The sequence below is a fragment of the Capricornis sumatraensis genome, chromosome 3 (genome assembly GCF_032405125.1).
Source record: "Capricornis sumatraensis isolate serow.1 chromosome 3, serow.2, whole genome shotgun sequence".
NCBI classification, from domain to species: domain Eukaryota; kingdom Metazoa; phylum Chordata; class Mammalia; order Artiodactyla; family Bovidae; genus Capricornis; species Capricornis sumatraensis.
In genome coordinates this window covers 3,670,061-3,687,782 of record NC_091071.1, presented here as the reverse complement: position 1 = coordinate 3,687,782, position 17,722 = coordinate 3,670,061, and the positions used below count along the sequence as shown (strand labels likewise).

The window sequence follows — 17,722 nt, the reverse complement described above, 5'->3', positions numbered from 1 at the left end:
CTGCCCCAGGTTGCTGCCCCCAGTACTTGTGCCTTTAAATGCCTTTGGCACCAGCCATCTGGGAAGACTGCTGTAAGCCCAGGAAGCAACAAAGGGAAGCCCTGCTCCCTTCTTACAGACAGTGGCCAACAGGTGAGATATACAGCCCAGTTCCATGGGAATGAAGTCTGATTCTTGCCTGCCTCAGGAGCCTGTACGTGGAGCACCAGTTGTCACCCATTGGCTGCTGACCTGAGGTGTGGGGGGATGTTGGCTGGGCAGCTCTGCCAGAAAAGGCACAGGTATCATTTAGGCAACTGAGCCATAAAATTCTGGTTAAAACTGAACAGAATAAAACATTATTGAGGATTGTAAGTGCGGGTCTTTAATTTTCCTGTGTGTATGTCTTCAGTATTTCTGGAGGAGTCCTGGGCACAATGTTAACTGTACTACTCAGCTCAAAACATGTATTATCAGTGTTGGTATCTGTGTGGACCCCATTCTTTCTTCATGCTAAACCCCAGTTCCATCTCTTCCCCCACAGGCACTCACTGATAAAGGTAGGACCTTTAGCACTCACCATTGTAACTTCTGTAAGGGTGTGTGTAACTTTAATTGATATAAGCATTGTTTACTTGTATGAAATCTCATTCCATTAATTTTTTCCATTCATATCTAAAAGTGCTAATTGGATGTGCTACATGGAAGTAGAACACACATTTCTGATTGCTAGACACCATCCCAATGCATGATCCACCTTTTACCCACCTCTTCTAGTGATGGTCACCTAGGATGCCTCAAAATCTTGCTGTGGTCAAACTCCCTGTATACACATTCTCTTGTGTATAGAACTTCTCAGGGGTTTATAAACATAGGGACTACTGCACGATACAGCATTAAATTTAAAATGTATGTCCAGGTCAGTATCATTTTATACACTTCTGTAGGATACAAACATTACCAGTCACCAGGACAGAAACATTATCACTGCAGTGGAATAAAGAAGAGAGGGTCACTCCACAGTCTCAGAATATTGCCCTGGTGTTAACAATGGTCTTCATTTTGACCTGTTTTGAGAGGCCAACCAATGAACCACCATTTCACTAACATTAGGATGACTGGGGCCAGGTGGGGTGGGTGAGAACCTTGGAGAATCTCTCACCTGTAGGTGCTGGCAGGGGTCAACCCCTGGCTTAGCCCCTGGAAATCCACTGGGAGTTCCTAATCTGCTCACGCTCCACAGGATGAAGTCACTGTGCATATAAAGAGCAAGCATTTGCGCTCTGCCCCAATTCCACATTCACTCCTTGCTGCTGGATGAGTGGGCCATCTCCCATGGTGCCTTCTTTCGTGAATGCAGGTCTTGCCAGGAATAGTTTAAAACTTTTCAAATATTGCATTCCATCCATCAAATATAAGACAAACCATTATTTTAAGTACCTCTAAGGAAGAAAAAACACCAGTTAAATTAGAATATGTTACACTATTTCAGAGATGTAATAGTATGAAAACACTGGTGTCTCTGAAACAATAGAGAAATTCTACAACCGTATTACTGAAGAGGCAGTTGAGGGCCACATACACATGGGCCCTTTGGTATCAGGCACTTTGTAACAGAAAAAAGAACGTGGTAAATCATTTATAAGCTTTCCAAATATTTTACTTAAAATGCATACTGGGTACTTAAGCTACTGCCCATTAGTGTGGGAAAGCTTCAACAAGTATACTATGAATATATACTTCCTACATAAAACTACACACTGTACCAGAATCTTAGTACCTGTTACATAGCAGACTCAAGATCATCTAGACAAATCTGATGGAAAAGTGATGAGCAAGAAAAACAGGAGCCATGAGTGACAGAAACACATGAGAAACATAGCATCTCATCTCTGCAGAAAGGGGTGGATGACTCAAATAATACAAGCTATCAGGCTAATCACTGGAAAAGAAACAAAAGTGAGTCCTTACCTTACCCATATATCATCAACAACACGGTAGCAATGACCCATGAATAACAAATTAACCTAAACAAAATTTATGTCATGCATTAGGGAAGGAAAGATATACCTGACATCATATCAGGCTCCAAAAGTTCTTAGGTCAGTAATGTAAAAATTGAGGAAAACACACACATTGAATTGTTTCAAGTTTTCTAATACTCAAATATTTGAGTAATATTTACACCAAAATTTACAGAAAATAAATCATCTCTATGTCAACACCTCAAAAAAAGTGATTTACCTAAAGCCCACTTCTCAATTACATAACTCCTACAAGCTCTATATCTTTAGTTTTCACTGGAAGCAACCTAAATCAATCTACAATTCAGTTTTTCACAAGAGAAACAGTCCAGAGATAGAGTGGCTACAAGGCTGGCTGGTTCGGTAGCTCAAGAGCATCATCCAGGTCCCAGGTTCTTCCAGACTTTCTGCTCTGCCATGCACAAATTATAACCATCGTTGAAAGACACAGCCAGGTAAGGAAACGTTGAACAGGATCCCACTGCACCTGGCATGATTCCTTGAACCTTTGAAGAAACCTTTTCCAGAAATAACCTGCTCAAGATATTTCCTTTACCTGTCTAGAATGGGGTCCTCCAAATACTCTAAACCAATTACTGGCTATGAGAAAGGGATTATCATTATTGGTTGAAACTAATCAGGATTTATCCCGTTTCATCAACAGGAATGGATACCCAGACTCAGGCAGCCAAAAACAAGGAATGAGTGACTAGGTTGGTCACTTAGCAACACCAGCTACAACCCGTATGAACCTGCTCTCTCAATCCATTCAGGAAGGAACAAACCATGGTGCTTAAAAACACCACCGTATCAAATAAAAATACAGTTAATTTCTAGGTTACATAGTACATGTGCTCTGCACACTTACACTTACAAAGGCATCTAAATATAAAACTAAGTGAAAAAAAATAGATTAAAACGAGACTATTTTAAGTACATTTTTTTAAACCATACTGATTGCAATGAGTCCTACAGCTGTCCCTTACTACAGAGACTTGTGGCATTAACTATTTTAAATTATCTATGCAATTTTCTACTTTATGCACAGATTTTTATCTCTTGCTGATTCAGATACAGTTAAAACACTATTAAAAACATTGGTTTTCTTATGGAAGACTTAATTCATTAACAATGATAAAATCCATTTATAAATGCCAGGGAAGAGCACAAAGAGAAGTATACTTCATATTTTTCAAATATTAGTTCATTATCTATACATATTTAGATGCTAGCATAGTGGTGCTACTTAAAATACCTTAGAAATTATTCTAATAAGGATACAATGCCTTTTCTAACATGATTCAAGCCGAACATACAACTCCTGTAATGCAGCATCCTAAAAAGCAAACAGAAACACCCAAACACCCTCAGGATCCACTCATGTGTGAGCTTAATGTTGCCATGCTGCCATCTTAATTAGCTACCCAGCGATTTTACAGCTTCTATGTACATAAGGAGCATGTTTATTCAAAACAACCATCCTCTGTGGTTTCTTTCTTTTTCACAAAAGCTTGACATTTTATCAGAAACAAATTTTAGTTTCATAATTTTCAACAGAATGTTTTCCATGTTCCTTGATATCTCCTTGATCTGAATTCCCTGATATGTAAAAGTTTGAATTCATAGTGAAACTATGTCCAATTTAAATACTGATAGATTTTTTTACTCCTGTCAGCATGTCATGTGGGCTAGTTACAGCTGTGGTTTCCAACCTGCAAACTTTCAGGTTCCAAGTCTGAAAAATACTCACAGGTTTGTTCACACCCACCTGTATGAACTCTCCAACTTGGGATGGTAGGAGTTACTTATTCATTATATGGAGAGGGTTCTGCGACGTTATGAGAGATCTGACTTCAGAGAAGCCTTCCCACATCAAGTACATTCATGTTCCCTCTCCTGTGAATTCTCTGATGGCTGTTGAAGGCTGATTTGTGGTAGAATTTTTTCCCACATTCGGTACATTCATATGGCTTCTCTCCTGAGTGAGTTCTGTAATGTACAGTGAGGTATGACATCCGAGAGAAGGCTTTCCCACATTCATTACATTCAAAAGGTTTCTCTCCTGAATGAATTCGATGATGTATAGTGAGATACGACATCTGAGAGAAGAATTTGCCACATTCGTAACACTCATAGGCTTTCTCTCCTGTGTGTGTCCTCTGGTGTCTGTTAAGGGCTGAATTCTGGCAGAAGGTTTTCCCACATTCGTTACATTCGTAGGGCTTCTCTCCTGAATGAATTCTGTGATGTATCGTGAGGTATGACATTTGTGAGAAGAACTTCCCACATATGTAACATTCATAGGGCTTCTCTCCTTTATGTATCCTCCGGTGTCTACAAAGGGCAGAATTCTGGTAGAAGGTCTTCCCACATTCATTACATTCGTAGGGCTTCACCCCTGAGTGAGTTCTGTGATGTATGGTGAGGTACGACAACTGGGAGAATAACTTTCCACACTCATTGCACTCATAGGGCTTCTCTCCTGTGTGGACTCTCTGGTGTCTCATGAGGGCTGAGTTAAGGTAGAAGGTTTTCCCACACTCGTTACATTCATAGGGCTTCTCTCCTGAATGAGTTCTGTAATGCACAGTGAGATATGACAGCCGAGAGAAGAACTTTCCACATTCGTTGCACTCATAGGGCTTCTCTCCCGTGTGTGTCCTCTGGTGTGTGGTGAGGGTAGACTTGCGGCAGAAGCACTTCCCACACTCGTTGCACTTGTAGAGTTTCACGCCTGTGTGAATTTTCTGGTGGTCATTAAGGGCTGACTTCTGGGAGAAGGTTTTTCCACAGTCATGACAAACATAGGGTCTCTCTCCCGAATGTGTTCTCTGGTGCTGTGTGAGGTGTGTCTTCTGGCAAAAGGCTTTTCCACAGTAGCTACATTCATAGGGCTTCTCTCCTGAGTGAGTTCTCTGGTGTTGAATGAGGTGTAACTTCTGGTAGAAGGTTTTCCCGCATTCAGTACATTCATAGGGCTTCTCCCCTGTGTGTGTTCGCTGATGGACAGTGAGGGTGCCCTTCTGGCAGAAGGATTTCCCACACTGATTACATTCATAAGGTTTCTCTCCTGTGTGAGTCCTCTGGTGGATAATAAACTTGGACTTTTTACAGAAGGATTTCCCACATGCATTGCACTCATAGGGTTTCATTTCCAAATGAGTTGTTGGGTGCACACTGAGGTTTGACATTTGGAGAAAGGCTATTTCAGATTCATTCCACTTGTAGGGCTTCTCCTCTATATGGTTAACAAACACTGTATCCTTCTGAAAGGCTTTCTGGCATTCGATATATTCAAAGGGTTTCTCCAAAATGTGAATGTTCTGATAAATACTTTCTCCATTTAGAGCATAAGCCTCCCTGTTTTGGTTAAATTCATAAGGTTTATCTCCGAGATGAGTTTTTTCAAGCTTCACATGGAGAAGTGATCTCCCACAAGCACTACATTCATCAGGTTTCATTCTTGTATAGCTGCCATCACTACTAATATATTCTGAAATAGACTTTAAACTCTTTTCACATGAATCACACTGATAGGATCTTTTTCTTGAAGGAACAGGGCTTGTTTCCACATTACAAGTCTTACCAAGACCATTACCTCTCCCTTCAGGCAGGGTTTTGATGTTAATGGATTCAGTTTGCCTTGAATGTTTGTCTTCATTTTCCTGGCTTCCCTCCATCAGATCATGAACTTTCCAGACTTCTAAAAAGAGGCAAGATTAACCAATTTTTATGCAACTTCCTAGGTAAGAAATGACATGTGATTTGTACACAAGCATTTCATTGTGGCACAGGTGCTAGCTCCTTGGACAGGTGAAAACCATTCCAAGTGTATTTTCCCCCCTTATTTTGGTTTGGAATAAACTTGCACATGCACACACACAAGCTCCATGATCTCCAGCGGTGAAGAAAGCTGATAAAAACAAGTGATAAAGAATACACCTGCAGTGCAGGAAATACAGGTCTGATCCCTGGGTCAGAAAGATGCCCTGGAGGAGGAAATGGAAACCCACTCCAGTACACTTACCTGGGAAATGCCATGGACAAAGGAGCCTGGTAGGCTACAGTCCATGTCTGCAAAGAGTCAGACATGACTGAGTACATGCACACATTAATATTTCAAAATTTTATTCAAAAATGGGTACAGAAGGTAAAAATGTGGAACAATGATCTGAAGATAGAGGATGTTGGATAAATGCCTGATTCTTAGATATGAAAGGGCTCACAGCAAACAGGTCAACTGACAGGGGAGCAATGAGTTTAGCTGCTGCACAAGGACCAGGAGGACTGTGCAAGAGGTCTCCATTTCACACCAAGTCGCTTCATATCGTGGGGAGACACAGAGCAGAGTCCAAGGTGCTACCACTTACACTGAGATGGTTTGGTACCAATATGCCCTAGCTTATATTCAATTGCAAGTCTCTGCTCCTGTTGTTTTACTAAATTTGCCTGACTTCCAGCCTTTGATCTACTCAAAATCTATCTTTCCTGAGGCAAAAACCTGAGAAAAGATAGGTTTCCTCAGAATCTATCAAAACTTGAGGAGGATGGGTGGAGAAACCCAAGTAAAAAACACAGTCAACAGACTTCTTGATCAGACCTAGATTTTTTTCCTAAAGCATCACCTTGAGATGGAGTTAAAGTCGAGGGAAGGAAGAGACTGGTATTAGAGCTGAAAGGGAAAACTTGACTTCAGACTTATAGAATGTGTAATCTGGACAAATAACCCACACCTCAGTGAAACAGAAGAGACTTTAGAAGTGTGGATCAAATGAAGTTTAGCCAGAGTTTCAGCAAACAATACAAAATTAAAATTTCTGGGCAACATAGGGACAATACTGCATGATTCTGAAAGGAAGAGGACTTTAAAACTGCCTTTAGGAATCAACAGAGAATGGCTGTAGGCTCATCCTGTGAGACTATTGATAAGATGGATTCAAAAGTCAGGGGAACACATCTTGCAGATCCAATGAGAATGGAGGAGCAGCTACAGCTCTCAGGAAACAATGAACCAGGAACAGGTAGACAGAGCAGCATGAAACACATAAAAGCCTTAAATACCTGAGATTATAAATACTTAAATACCTTAAATAAATGCCTTACATAAATACCTTAGATACTCTTCAGACCTTCTGAAGAGCTTGGGGAATAAACGACCAGAGGGTGAGGCAGACCCTTCAGGGATGTTTCTGGAGGGGGCAGGGTGGAGGTGGTAAATGAATCAGGACTCATTTCTGTCTCCTACTTGACTGAGCACCTGCTCAGACACAACATGATTCAAGATACTGCCGACAGAACAGAAAGTAAGAGACAAGATGAAAGCGAGCATCAGGCGGAATAGGGAGACCCTGTGATGCTGTCACCAAACTCCAGCAGAAATGACCAGTGCCGTCATTAGGACAGCACAGGTGAACTGAGTTCACTGGTTTATGCACAGGATGGGGCTGTGAACTCTGACTTCAAAGAAAGAGAAGTGAGAAGTGAAGCCAGGGATAGAAACAAGCCTGAGGCGTTTCACGGGAAAGAAGAAGGAAACTAATGAGAACATGGAGAGTCAGGAGTTATTCTCTAATGACAGACTATATATATGCCTGCCAACAAAATGCCATAAGAAGTTCTGAGGTTTAAGAGGAGGAAGGAAGCAAGCAGGTTTTGATTCAGAGCAGAAGCCAGAGTGGGAAGCTCTACCAACACAAGCTGCTGTGGGGAAGTAAAAAGCCTTAGGGAGTAAGATTCGAGTTGCTGGAGTGCAAGAACAACTCTCTTCAGTCACTTCTCAGGTTTGGCACCATTAAAAAGCTCCAGCGAAAAACACTCCTGAGTGATCACCCTCCTTACTGCCACCCCCCACACACACACCTGAGTGACTCTGAAGCAGGAATTCTCCTTCCACCACCCACGGCTCTTCTCCTTGCTCCAATTTGGTGATGACTTCCGGTTTGATAATGTGACACCCTGTTAACAGATACAAGAGAGAACTTGAACTTGGCTGCTGGGCTTCCAGATCTGTCATGTAAGCAAAAGGCTGGCTTACGAGCTACAGGAGAGAAGTGCCATTGGTGCTGTGCCGGAATCAGAACCTACCCAGAGGTAGAGACCACATACAATACCTGGTACCCCAGATGGTTCCAGTTGTTCTGTCAAGTTCAAAGTTAAAGTGTGTGTGTCTGTGTGTGTGTATGCTTGGTCAGCTGACTCTAGGCAACCCCATGGACTGCAGATAGCCAGGTTCCTCTGTCCATGGGATTTTCCAAGCAAGAATACTGCAGTGGGTTTCCATTTTCTACACCAGGGGATCTTCCCAACCCAATTCAGTTTTGTAAGATCGAACCTGAATCTCTTACATCTCCTGCATTGGCAGGTGGATTCTTTTACCACTGTGCCGCCTGGGAAGCCCACAAGTTCAAAGTTAAAATCATTAAGTCAGAGGGAAATCTAGTTTATCTCTCTCCTCACCCACAGAGATGAGGTGGCTGTAGTTCTCCAGCATCACGTCCCTGTAGGTCGTCTTCTGCTCAGGGTCTAGGTGCTGCCACTCCTCCTGTGTGAAGTCCACGGCCACGTCCCTGAATGACACTGACCCCTGTAATGGCACCGTAGTGGGAACTGGGTGACATGGAGCAGATACACAGGGACAAGAGCTCACCCAGGTCACTGGTCAAGTTTACACTGTGTACCTTTTCTATATTATGGGCCTTACGGAAGGAAAATAAATATAATACACTGCTGTGAGTTTGCTCAATGTACAGGAAAAAAAGAAAATACAGCCTTACACTGTGAGCCAGCAAGAGTCCTGAGGACGAGACCAGCAGACAGAGCCTGTGCCCTCGAGTAGCACAGGCCTGAGGGCAGTGTGCAAACCCAAGATGCACTGCGCTCCTTCATTCTGCTTCCAGAACATTAATAATGTCGGTTGGTTCTCCTTTGTCCTCCCCGGTCGGTCCTTCACTGGCCCCTGCTCTCCTCTGAGTCATCCTCAAGTCATCATAGGCCCCTGGGGCTCAGTTCTTCTCTTGTACCCTTGGCTTTGATGGTGATCTCATCTTGTCTCATGGCTTTAATAACCTGCGCTGTGGCACGCTGTGCTTAGTCACTCAGTCGTGTCCAACTCTTTGCGACCCCATGGACTGTAGACTCCCAGGTTCCTCTGTCCATGGGTATTCTCCAGGCATTAATAACCTTCTACACTTCAAGATTTCCCAATGTTTATCACCAGCCCAAGCATCTCTTCTGTTCCTGCCCTGACCTCCTCCTACAACTCACAGAAGGAGCCGAGCTGTAGTATTCACCACAGTTACCAAGGTGATGAGCAAGCCAGGCAGCACATCCCAGTTCCATATTTTACTACAGAGATAAGCCTCCCTCGACCTGACCCTGGCCTGCTCCTCGAGCTACTGGAAACAGCTTATTTCATCCCGCCCTAATGCCCAGCCAAGGACTTGGAATCCCTTCATCCCCCAACGCCTTCCAGGGACGGAGCTCACTTACTCCTGATGAGGGGCACAAAGCACACAACAGAACTGGAAACTGCCACACCCAGACCTGTGAGTGCGGATCTTCTGAGTAAATTCACAAACACTCACACTCACACAGTCATTACAGCCTGTTTCCTCCTGTACCATCACCTCTAGAATAAAGACAATAATGGTGCCTGTCACATGACACAGATCAGTACCAAACAGGCGCTTTCACGGAAAGCACTTAACACAGTTCTTTGGACATAACACACTTTTCAATACCCGCTATTATTGTTGATTATCTACTGTGTATCTCGTCACTCTGCAAATCAGAATGAATCAGAAAACATAGAAGTAAACTTAAATAACTAAACGTAATGGGTCTGTTAAATTTATGCAATTGCCCAGAAAAGATTACAAAACAGTGCCAGTGTGTTAAAACCAATAAGGTTCAGGTACTCTCAACAGACAGAGAAGGCAATGGCAACCCACTCCAGTACTCTTGCCTGGAAATCCCAGGGACGGGGGAGCCTGGTGGGCTGCTGTCTATGGGGTTGCACAGAGTCGGACACGACTGAAGCATTTAGAGGAGCTAATCCATGTCAAGGTCAGGTGGGGCGGCAGCGAGGAGATAGCCCTCGTCCAAGGTAAGGAGCAGCGGCTGCACTTTCCCGGAGCAGCCATGAAGAGACACCCCACGTCCAAGGTAACAGAAACCCAAGTAAGACGGTAGGTGTTGCAAGAGGGCATCAGAGGGCAGACACACTGAAACCATAATCACAGAAAACTAGTCAATCTAATCACACTAGGACCACAGCCTTGTCTAACTCAATGAAACTAAGCCATGCCCTGTGGGGCCACCCAAGATGGGCGGGTCATGGTGGAGAGGTCTGACAGAATGTGGTCCACTGGAGAAGGGAATGAAAAACCACTTCAGTATTCTTGCCTTGAGAATCCCATGAAAGGCAAAATGATGGGATACTGAAAGAGGAACACCGCAGGTCAGTAGATGCCCAATATGCTACTGGAGATCAGTGGAGAAATAACTCCAGAAAGAATGAAGGTATGGAGCCAAAGCAAAAACAATACCCAGTTGTGGATGTGACTGGTGATAGAAGCAAGATCCGATGCTGTAAAGAGCAATATTGCATAGGAACCAGGAATGTCAGGTCCATGAATCAAGGCAAATTGGAAGTGGTCAAACAGGAGATGGCAAGAGTGAACATCGACATTCTAGGAATCAGTGAAATAAAATGGACTGGAATGGCTGAATTTAACTCAGGTGACCATTACATCCACTACTGCGGGCAGGAATCCCTTAGAAGAAACGGAGTAGCCATCATGGTCAACAAAAGAGTCCGAAATGCAGTACTTGGATGCAATCTCAAAAACGACAGAATGATCTCTCTTCGTTTCCAAGGCAAACCATTCAATATCACAGTAATCCAAGTCTATGCCCCAACCAATAATGCTGAAAAAGTTGAAGTTAAATGGTTCTATGAAGACCTACAAGACCTTTTAGAACTAACACCCAAAAAAGATTTCCTTTTCATTATAGGGGACTGGAATGCAAAAGTAGGAAGTCAAGAAACAACTGGAGTAACAGGCAAATTTGGCCTTGGAATACGGAATGAAGCAGGGCAAAGACTAATAGAGTTTTGCCAAGAAAATGCACTGGTCATAGCAAACACCCTCTTCCAACAACACAAGAGAAGACTCTGCACCAGCTGAACATCACCAGATGGTCAACACCAAAATCAGATTGATTATATTCTTTGCAGCCAAAGAAGGAGAACCTCTATACAGTCAAAAAAAAAAAAAAAAAAGACCAGGAGCTGACTGTGGCTCAGATCATGAACTCCTTATTGCCAAATTCAGACTCAAATTGAAGAAAATAGGGAAAACCACTAGACGATTCAGGTATGACCTAAATCAAATCCCTTATGATTATACAGTGGAAGTGAGAAATAGATTTAAGGGACTAGACTCATAGATAGAGTGCCTGATGAACTATGGAATGAGGTTTGTGACACTGTACAGGAGACAGGGATCAAGACCATCCCCATGGAAAAGAAATGCAAAAAAGCAAAATGGCTCTCTGGGGAGGCCTTACAAATAACTGGGAAAAGAAGAGAAGTGAAAAGCAAAGGAGAAAAGGAACGATATAAGCATAGCATCTGAATACAGAGTTCCAAAGAATAGCAAGACGAGATAAGAAAGCCTTCCTCAGCAATCAATGCAAAGAAATAAAGGAAAACAACAGAATGGGAAAGACTAGAGATCTCTTCAAGAAAATTAGAGATACCAAGGGAACATTTCATGTAAACATGGGCTTGATAAAGGACAGAAATGGTCTGGACCTAACAGAAGCAGAAGATATTAAGAAGTGGCAGGAATACACAAAAGAACTATACAAAAAATATCTTCACGACCAAGATAATCACGATGGTGTGATCACTCACCTAGAGCCAGACATCCTGGAATGTGAAGTCAAGTGGGCGTTAGAAAGCATCACTACAAACAAAGCTAGTGGAGGTGATGGAATTCCAGTTGAGCTATTTCAAATCCTGGAAGATGATGCTGTGAGAGTGCTGCACTCAATATGCCAGCACATTTGGAAAACTCAGCAGTGGCCACAGGACTGGAAAAGGTCAGTTTTCATTCCAATTCCAAAGAAAGGCAATGCCAAAGAATGCTCAAACTACCACACAATTGTACTCATCTCACATGCTAGTAAAGTAATGCTCAAAATTCTCCAAGCCAGGCTTCAGCAATACATGAACCGTGAACTTCCAGATGTTCAAGCTGGTTTTAGAAAAGGCAGAGGAATCAGACATCAAATTGCCAACATCCGATGGATCATGGAAAAAGCAGGAGAGTTCCAGAAAAACATCTATTTCTGCTTTATTGACTATGCCAAAGCCTTTGACTATGTGGCTCACAATAAACTGGAAAATTCTTCAAGAGATGGGAATACCAGACCACCTGACCTGCCTCTTGAAAAACCTATATGCAGGTCAGGAAGCAACAGTTAGAACTGGACATGGAACTACTAGTTCCAAATAGGAAAAGGAGTACGTCAAGGCTGTATATTGTCACCCTGCTTATTTCACTTATATGCAGAGTCCATCATGAGAAACGCTGGGCTGGAAGAAGCACAAGCTGGAATCAAGATTGCAGGGAGAAATATCAATAACCTCAGATATGCAGATGACACCACCCTTACGGCAGAAAGTGAAGAGGAACTAAAAAGTCTCAACATTCAGAAAACGAAGATCATGGCATCTGGTCCCATCACTGCATGGGAAACAGTGGACACAGTGTCAGACTTTATTTTGGGGGGCTCCAAAATCACTGCAGATGGTGACTGCAGCCATGAAATTAAAAGATGCTTACTCCTTGGAAGAAAAGTTATGACCAATCTAGATAGCATATTTGAAAAGCAGAGACATTACTTTGCCAACAAAGGTCTGTCTAGTCAAGGCTATGGTTTTTCCTGTGGTCATGTATGGATGTGAGAGTTGGACTGTGAAGAAGGCTGAGCGCTGAAGAATTGATGCTTTTGAACTGTAGTGTTGGAGAAGACTCTTGAGAGTCCCTTGGACTGCAAGGAGATCCAACCAGTCCATCCTGAAGGAGATCAGCCCTGGGATTTCTTTGTAAAGAATGACGCTAAAGCTGAAACTCCAGTACTCTGGCCACCTCAGGCAAAGAGTTGACTCATTGGAAAAGACTCTGATGAGGGATTGGGGGCAGGAGGAGAAGGGGTTGACAGAGGATGAGATGGCTGGATGGCATCACTGACTCGACGGATGTGAGTCTGAGTGAACTCCGGGAGCTGGTGATGGGGAGGGAGGCCTGGCGTGCTGCGACTCATGGGGTCGCAGAGTCGGATGTGACTGAGCGACTGAACTGAACTGAGGTGACTTAGCAGCAACAGCAGCAGCTCTCAACAGAACATGGAGACAGGAGTGGTTCAGAAGAGGTTAAGGAAACGACCTCGTCAAGCTCAGGGTCTATCAGAGACAATGATGAACTCCTAATGTTGACTGAAAATCAAAGTTATTCATGTGGAACAACTGAAGGTGCAGAATGGCTCCTGTCCCCTGACCCCAAGCTCTACATGCCAAGATGACTGGGACCCAGACTTTGCAGGCCTGGGAAGGCTGAGGGTGCCCTGCTGCTGATGAGACACACCAGTAGAAGGAGTCACTGCCCAAGGCAGACAGAGGATATGTACAGCACTGCCCTGGTCTAGCCTGGAGAAGCCTGTCTCAGAGAGCAACAGCAAATCTTCCAGAACTCAGCCCATACTCCAACTAGACGTCACCAGACATACCTGCGTCTGCCCCCTGAGGACTGGGGGGTCCACACATTAAAAGTCTTCACCAAGTGCAAGAGAGTGGCTGACGCAGTGCCCAGAACAGGAAAGAGAAAGCAAGAGCCAGAAGAGAAGCACAAGGCCAATGAATTCCTCTCTCCCCACCTCCACCCACCTCCTTGAAAGAAGCTGTACTTCAGTAGTGACCAAGGAGGGTGCTCCTATTCACTTGTGTGGATAAGACTAAGAATCTTGTGGTTTTGAGAAATTTTAAAAAATGAATAGTATTCAACCTCTCAAAATGAAAAAAATTAAAGAATTATATGCTATTGCTGGAAAATCAAGTAAAAAGACAAAAAAACTTGGAAAACAATGTTCACTAACATGACTCCTAAACACTTAAGGCTACTCTGTTAGTCAATAAGACAAGCAAAACAAATCAGTGCTGAGACAGGAAGATGGAGTGTGGACATGAACAGGCCCTTCATACAAAAAGAAAAACACACCAGTCTGAAAAGACCACATACTGTACGATTCCAACTACGTGACATTCTGTAAAAGACAAAAATACATTGACGGTAATAAGATGAGCAGCTGTTGGGGGCTGGGGGCAGAGAGAAAGACAAACAGGAGGTGCCTTGGGTTGTTTCTGGTGGCAAAGCAGTTCTATACTGTACTTCTTTGGTGGCTGAAGGTCATTCACTACACATTTGTCAAGACCTGAATACAGAGTGACCCCTAATATAAACTACGGACTCCAGGTGATAATAAGGTATCAACAGTTGAGAGGATGCACCGCACAAGTGTGAGATGACAACAATGGAGGAAACCAAGAGGGACAGTTATCGGGAACTCTGTACTGTCAGCTCAATTTCCCCATAAACCTAAACCTGTTCTAAAAAGTCTATTAATTAAAAAAAAGAAACAGCTTCTAAACCTATGAAAATATTCTCAACCTCACTCATGACTGAGAAAAAACCCAAGGGCATGGACGTGCACTACATACTGGGGCCCAGGACCAGCAGCAGCGGGAACTCACTGAGGCCTCCCCCTTGCCAGACTGCCATCCAGCTGGAGCCCCAAGTCCCCCTGACTTGATTCCCTCACCCATCCTCCACCACATATCACATCAAGGAAACCTTTATCACCCAAGGATAAGTGTTTGGAAAGGACAATGTAAGGCAAGCAATAGATGGTGTTTGTCACTTTTTGCAATGAATGTCAAGAACTCAAGGCTTGTTCTGTGACTTTAAGACCTCTGGAGGATCCTGGAATCTACCCATAGAACTTGCCAGAAACACTTGGTGCTGACCTGCTCTCTATGCTTTGTCTAACCCTATCTTTTACCTATTCCTACTTTTCCATTTTAAATTCTGAACTATTGGGCCTCCTAAAGTGTTATTACAAATCAGTGAAAGTGCTAGCTGCTCTCTGGAGTCAATCCAAGCTCCTCTATCCATGGAATTCTCCAGGCATGAATACTGGAGTGGTTTGCCATTCCCTTCTCCAGGGGATCTTCTTGACCCAAGGATCAAACCCGGGTCTCCTACATTGCAGGCAGATTCATTACAATCTGAGCCAGGAGGGAAGCCTACAGAACGGAGTAGGGAGTAAATAAGTAAACAGCAAAACTCACCAGAGATTGATTCATTTTCCGCTGCTCTCGGAATAACCTGCAGGACTGTGAAAGCAGAGGTGGACCTGAAGGAGGAAATGCAGGTAGTGAGGCGACCCAAGAAGAGCTAGTGTGAACGAGCCCTGCCCAGCACTTCACTAGACACTTGTGGGAAACACGCCCTTTCACGTTCCAGCAGGGCTCAGAAGAACAGAGACTGAGGACAAACCCACAGGCCTGTAATTCCCACATGATTACGGTACTGCGGGAAAACACTTTTTCATCAGTGGATGAACATCGAATCCTACTAAAGTAAACTTCCATCATTAAATATAAAATAGTAACAATAAACAATTACAGTTTTCTTACTAATTCTGTTAAGATCAGAAAATCCACAGGATGCTCTGAGTAACGCAATACACTCAGGCGAGGCTCAGTCTTTGACTTATTTGTACAAACTTAAACGCATTACTTTGCCGACTAAGGTCCGCCTAGTCAAGGCTATGGTTTTCCCAGTGGTCATGTATGGATGTGAGAGTTGGACTGTGAAGAAGGCTGAGCGCCGAAGAACTGACGCTTTTTAACTGTGGTATTGGAGAAGACTCGAGAGTCCCTTGGACTGCAAGGAGATCCAACCAGTCCATTCTGAAGATCAGCCCTGGGATTTCTTTGGAAGGAATGATGCTAAAGCTGAAACTCCAGTACTTTGGCCACCTCATGCGATAAGTTGACTCACTGGAAAAGACTCTGATGCTGGGAGGCATTGGGGGCAGGAGGAGAAGGGGACGACAGAGGATGAGATGGCTGGATGGCATCACTGACTCGATGGACGTGAATCTGAGTGAACTCCGGGAGTTGGTGACGGACAGGGGGGCCTGGCGTGCTGCGATTCATGCGGTTTGAAAGAGTCGGACACGACTGAGCGACTGAACTGAACTGAAACTCAATGCTCAAAAAAGATCTCTTATTAAGAAGCTGACAGAGCACTTTCCCCTGGAGTCTGATCTTGCTAACGATCCCACCTGCAGACCCAATGACCTGGGACAAGTCACCTCCCTTCTCAGGCCCAGTCACCTCCTCCCTCATCTGAGGCAGCGGGACAGACGCCTCGAAGAAGACTCATCCCGCACTAACTACACGGTGCGTCCACCAGGCAGAACCCGCGGAGGAAGGGGGCGTGGCGTGTCAGCGGAGGCTTAGATTACAGAACCAAGTGCTGATGAGCCTTGAGAGACACGTGCAGGATCGCTAGAAGGCGAGAGAGAAAAAGGAGGAGGGGCCTCGGGGATGGAGGGAGGGGTGGACGCGGCACGTCCGGGCCAAGCCTGGGGCCCCCACTGCCCCAGGACACCCAGAACTCACAAGCCCCAGCGGAGCCCCAGCGGAGCAGCCGGCCCTGCCCTCTAGCCCGGCCTCTCGACCCCGGTAAAGCGGTCAAATCTTCTCAGTCGCTCTCTCGTGGGGTCCGGAGTGGGCTCCCCAAGCCTTGCTCTCCGAGGGGCGCAGGATCAACAGCCGCCTGGAGACCGCAGACGCACCACCTACCTCTTCGAGACTCGCTGACCGGCTCCGGGCTCCCCAGGCTCCGGCCGGGGACTGCTCCTGCGGAGCGCTACTCTCGCCGAGTCCCTCCTCTCCGCCTCCCGAGGCCTCTGGGCCCGAGGAGCCAGCTCTGGGCCTACGGGACAAGATCCCTTCAGGCCAGCGTCGTTCCCGAGGCTTCACCGTGTCGTGCGCTGCAGACGGTAGGCACCGGGCCCCGCCGCTCCTTAGCCGTCGCCGCCGCTCGCCCGGCCTCTCCGACCCAGCCCGAGGGCTCCGGGGCTCGAGATCCGGGGTCTCGGCTCCAGCCTCCGCCCGGCCCGCGAGAACCCTCGCGTGCACAGCCCGCGTCCGCTGGATGCCAGCCCTGCCAGACGGCGTTCCAGTCCCGCAGGCCCTGGAATCCCCGCCAGCCGGAGGCCAAAGCCTGGGAACGAGGGCGAGCGGTGACCTGGCCAGCGACGGGGAGCAAAAGCGCCGGTGCGCGTGCGCGAACACGCACACAGAACGCAGAGCCCCAGCGCAGGAGGACGCCGGAAGTCTGGGCACCGGGGCCCGCCCCTGGGAGCCGGACAGACAGCAAGACTCTATTTCCCAGAAGTCTCCGCGCCATGAAGTTAGGGAACCTCGTAAATGTCTCCACCTCATCTGGAGATGAAGCAATGCTGTGCCGAGAGGATGGACCCTCTGAACCAGGGAATCAATATCCCATTTGTTAACTCCTGTTAGGAGTCAAGGAAACATATGGCCTCAGGTGGGGTCCTGTGTGATTGCCTCCTGGATC

At 45.3% G+C, this 17,722-nt stretch overlaps 1 protein-coding gene across 1 annotated transcript; it reads right to left on the bottom strand.

Annotated features, from left to right (window-relative positions):
• Positions 1–3,856: 3,856 nt before the first annotated feature.
• ZNF12 (zinc finger protein 12) lies at positions 3,857–17,135 on the bottom strand. The gene is made up of 6 exons (XM_068969516.1): positions 16,942–17,135; positions 15,418–15,482; positions 8,460–8,586; positions 7,863–7,958; positions 5,602–5,706; positions 3,857–5,496 (listed from the first exon to the last, which is right to left on the bottom strand). Exons 2-6 carry the CDS (start codon positions 15,430–15,432, stop codon positions 3,857–3,859), a joined length of 1,983 nt encoding a protein of 660 aa, XP_068825617.1. The 5' UTR covers positions 15,433–15,482; positions 16,942–17,135.
• Between the last annotated feature and the right edge of the window lie 587 nt (positions 17,136–17,722).

Coding starts and splice junctions, on each gene's coding strand:
- ZNF12 (XM_068969516.1), bottom strand. Junction 5,707..7,862: donor CCTGCTTCAGAGTCACTCAG/GTGTGTGTGTGG, acceptor GCCTCTTTTTAG/AAGTCTGGAAAGTTCATGAT. Junction 5,497..5,601: donor AACCCTGCCTGAAGGGAGAG/GTAATGGTCTTG, acceptor AGTCTATTTCAG/AATATATTAGTAGTGATGGC.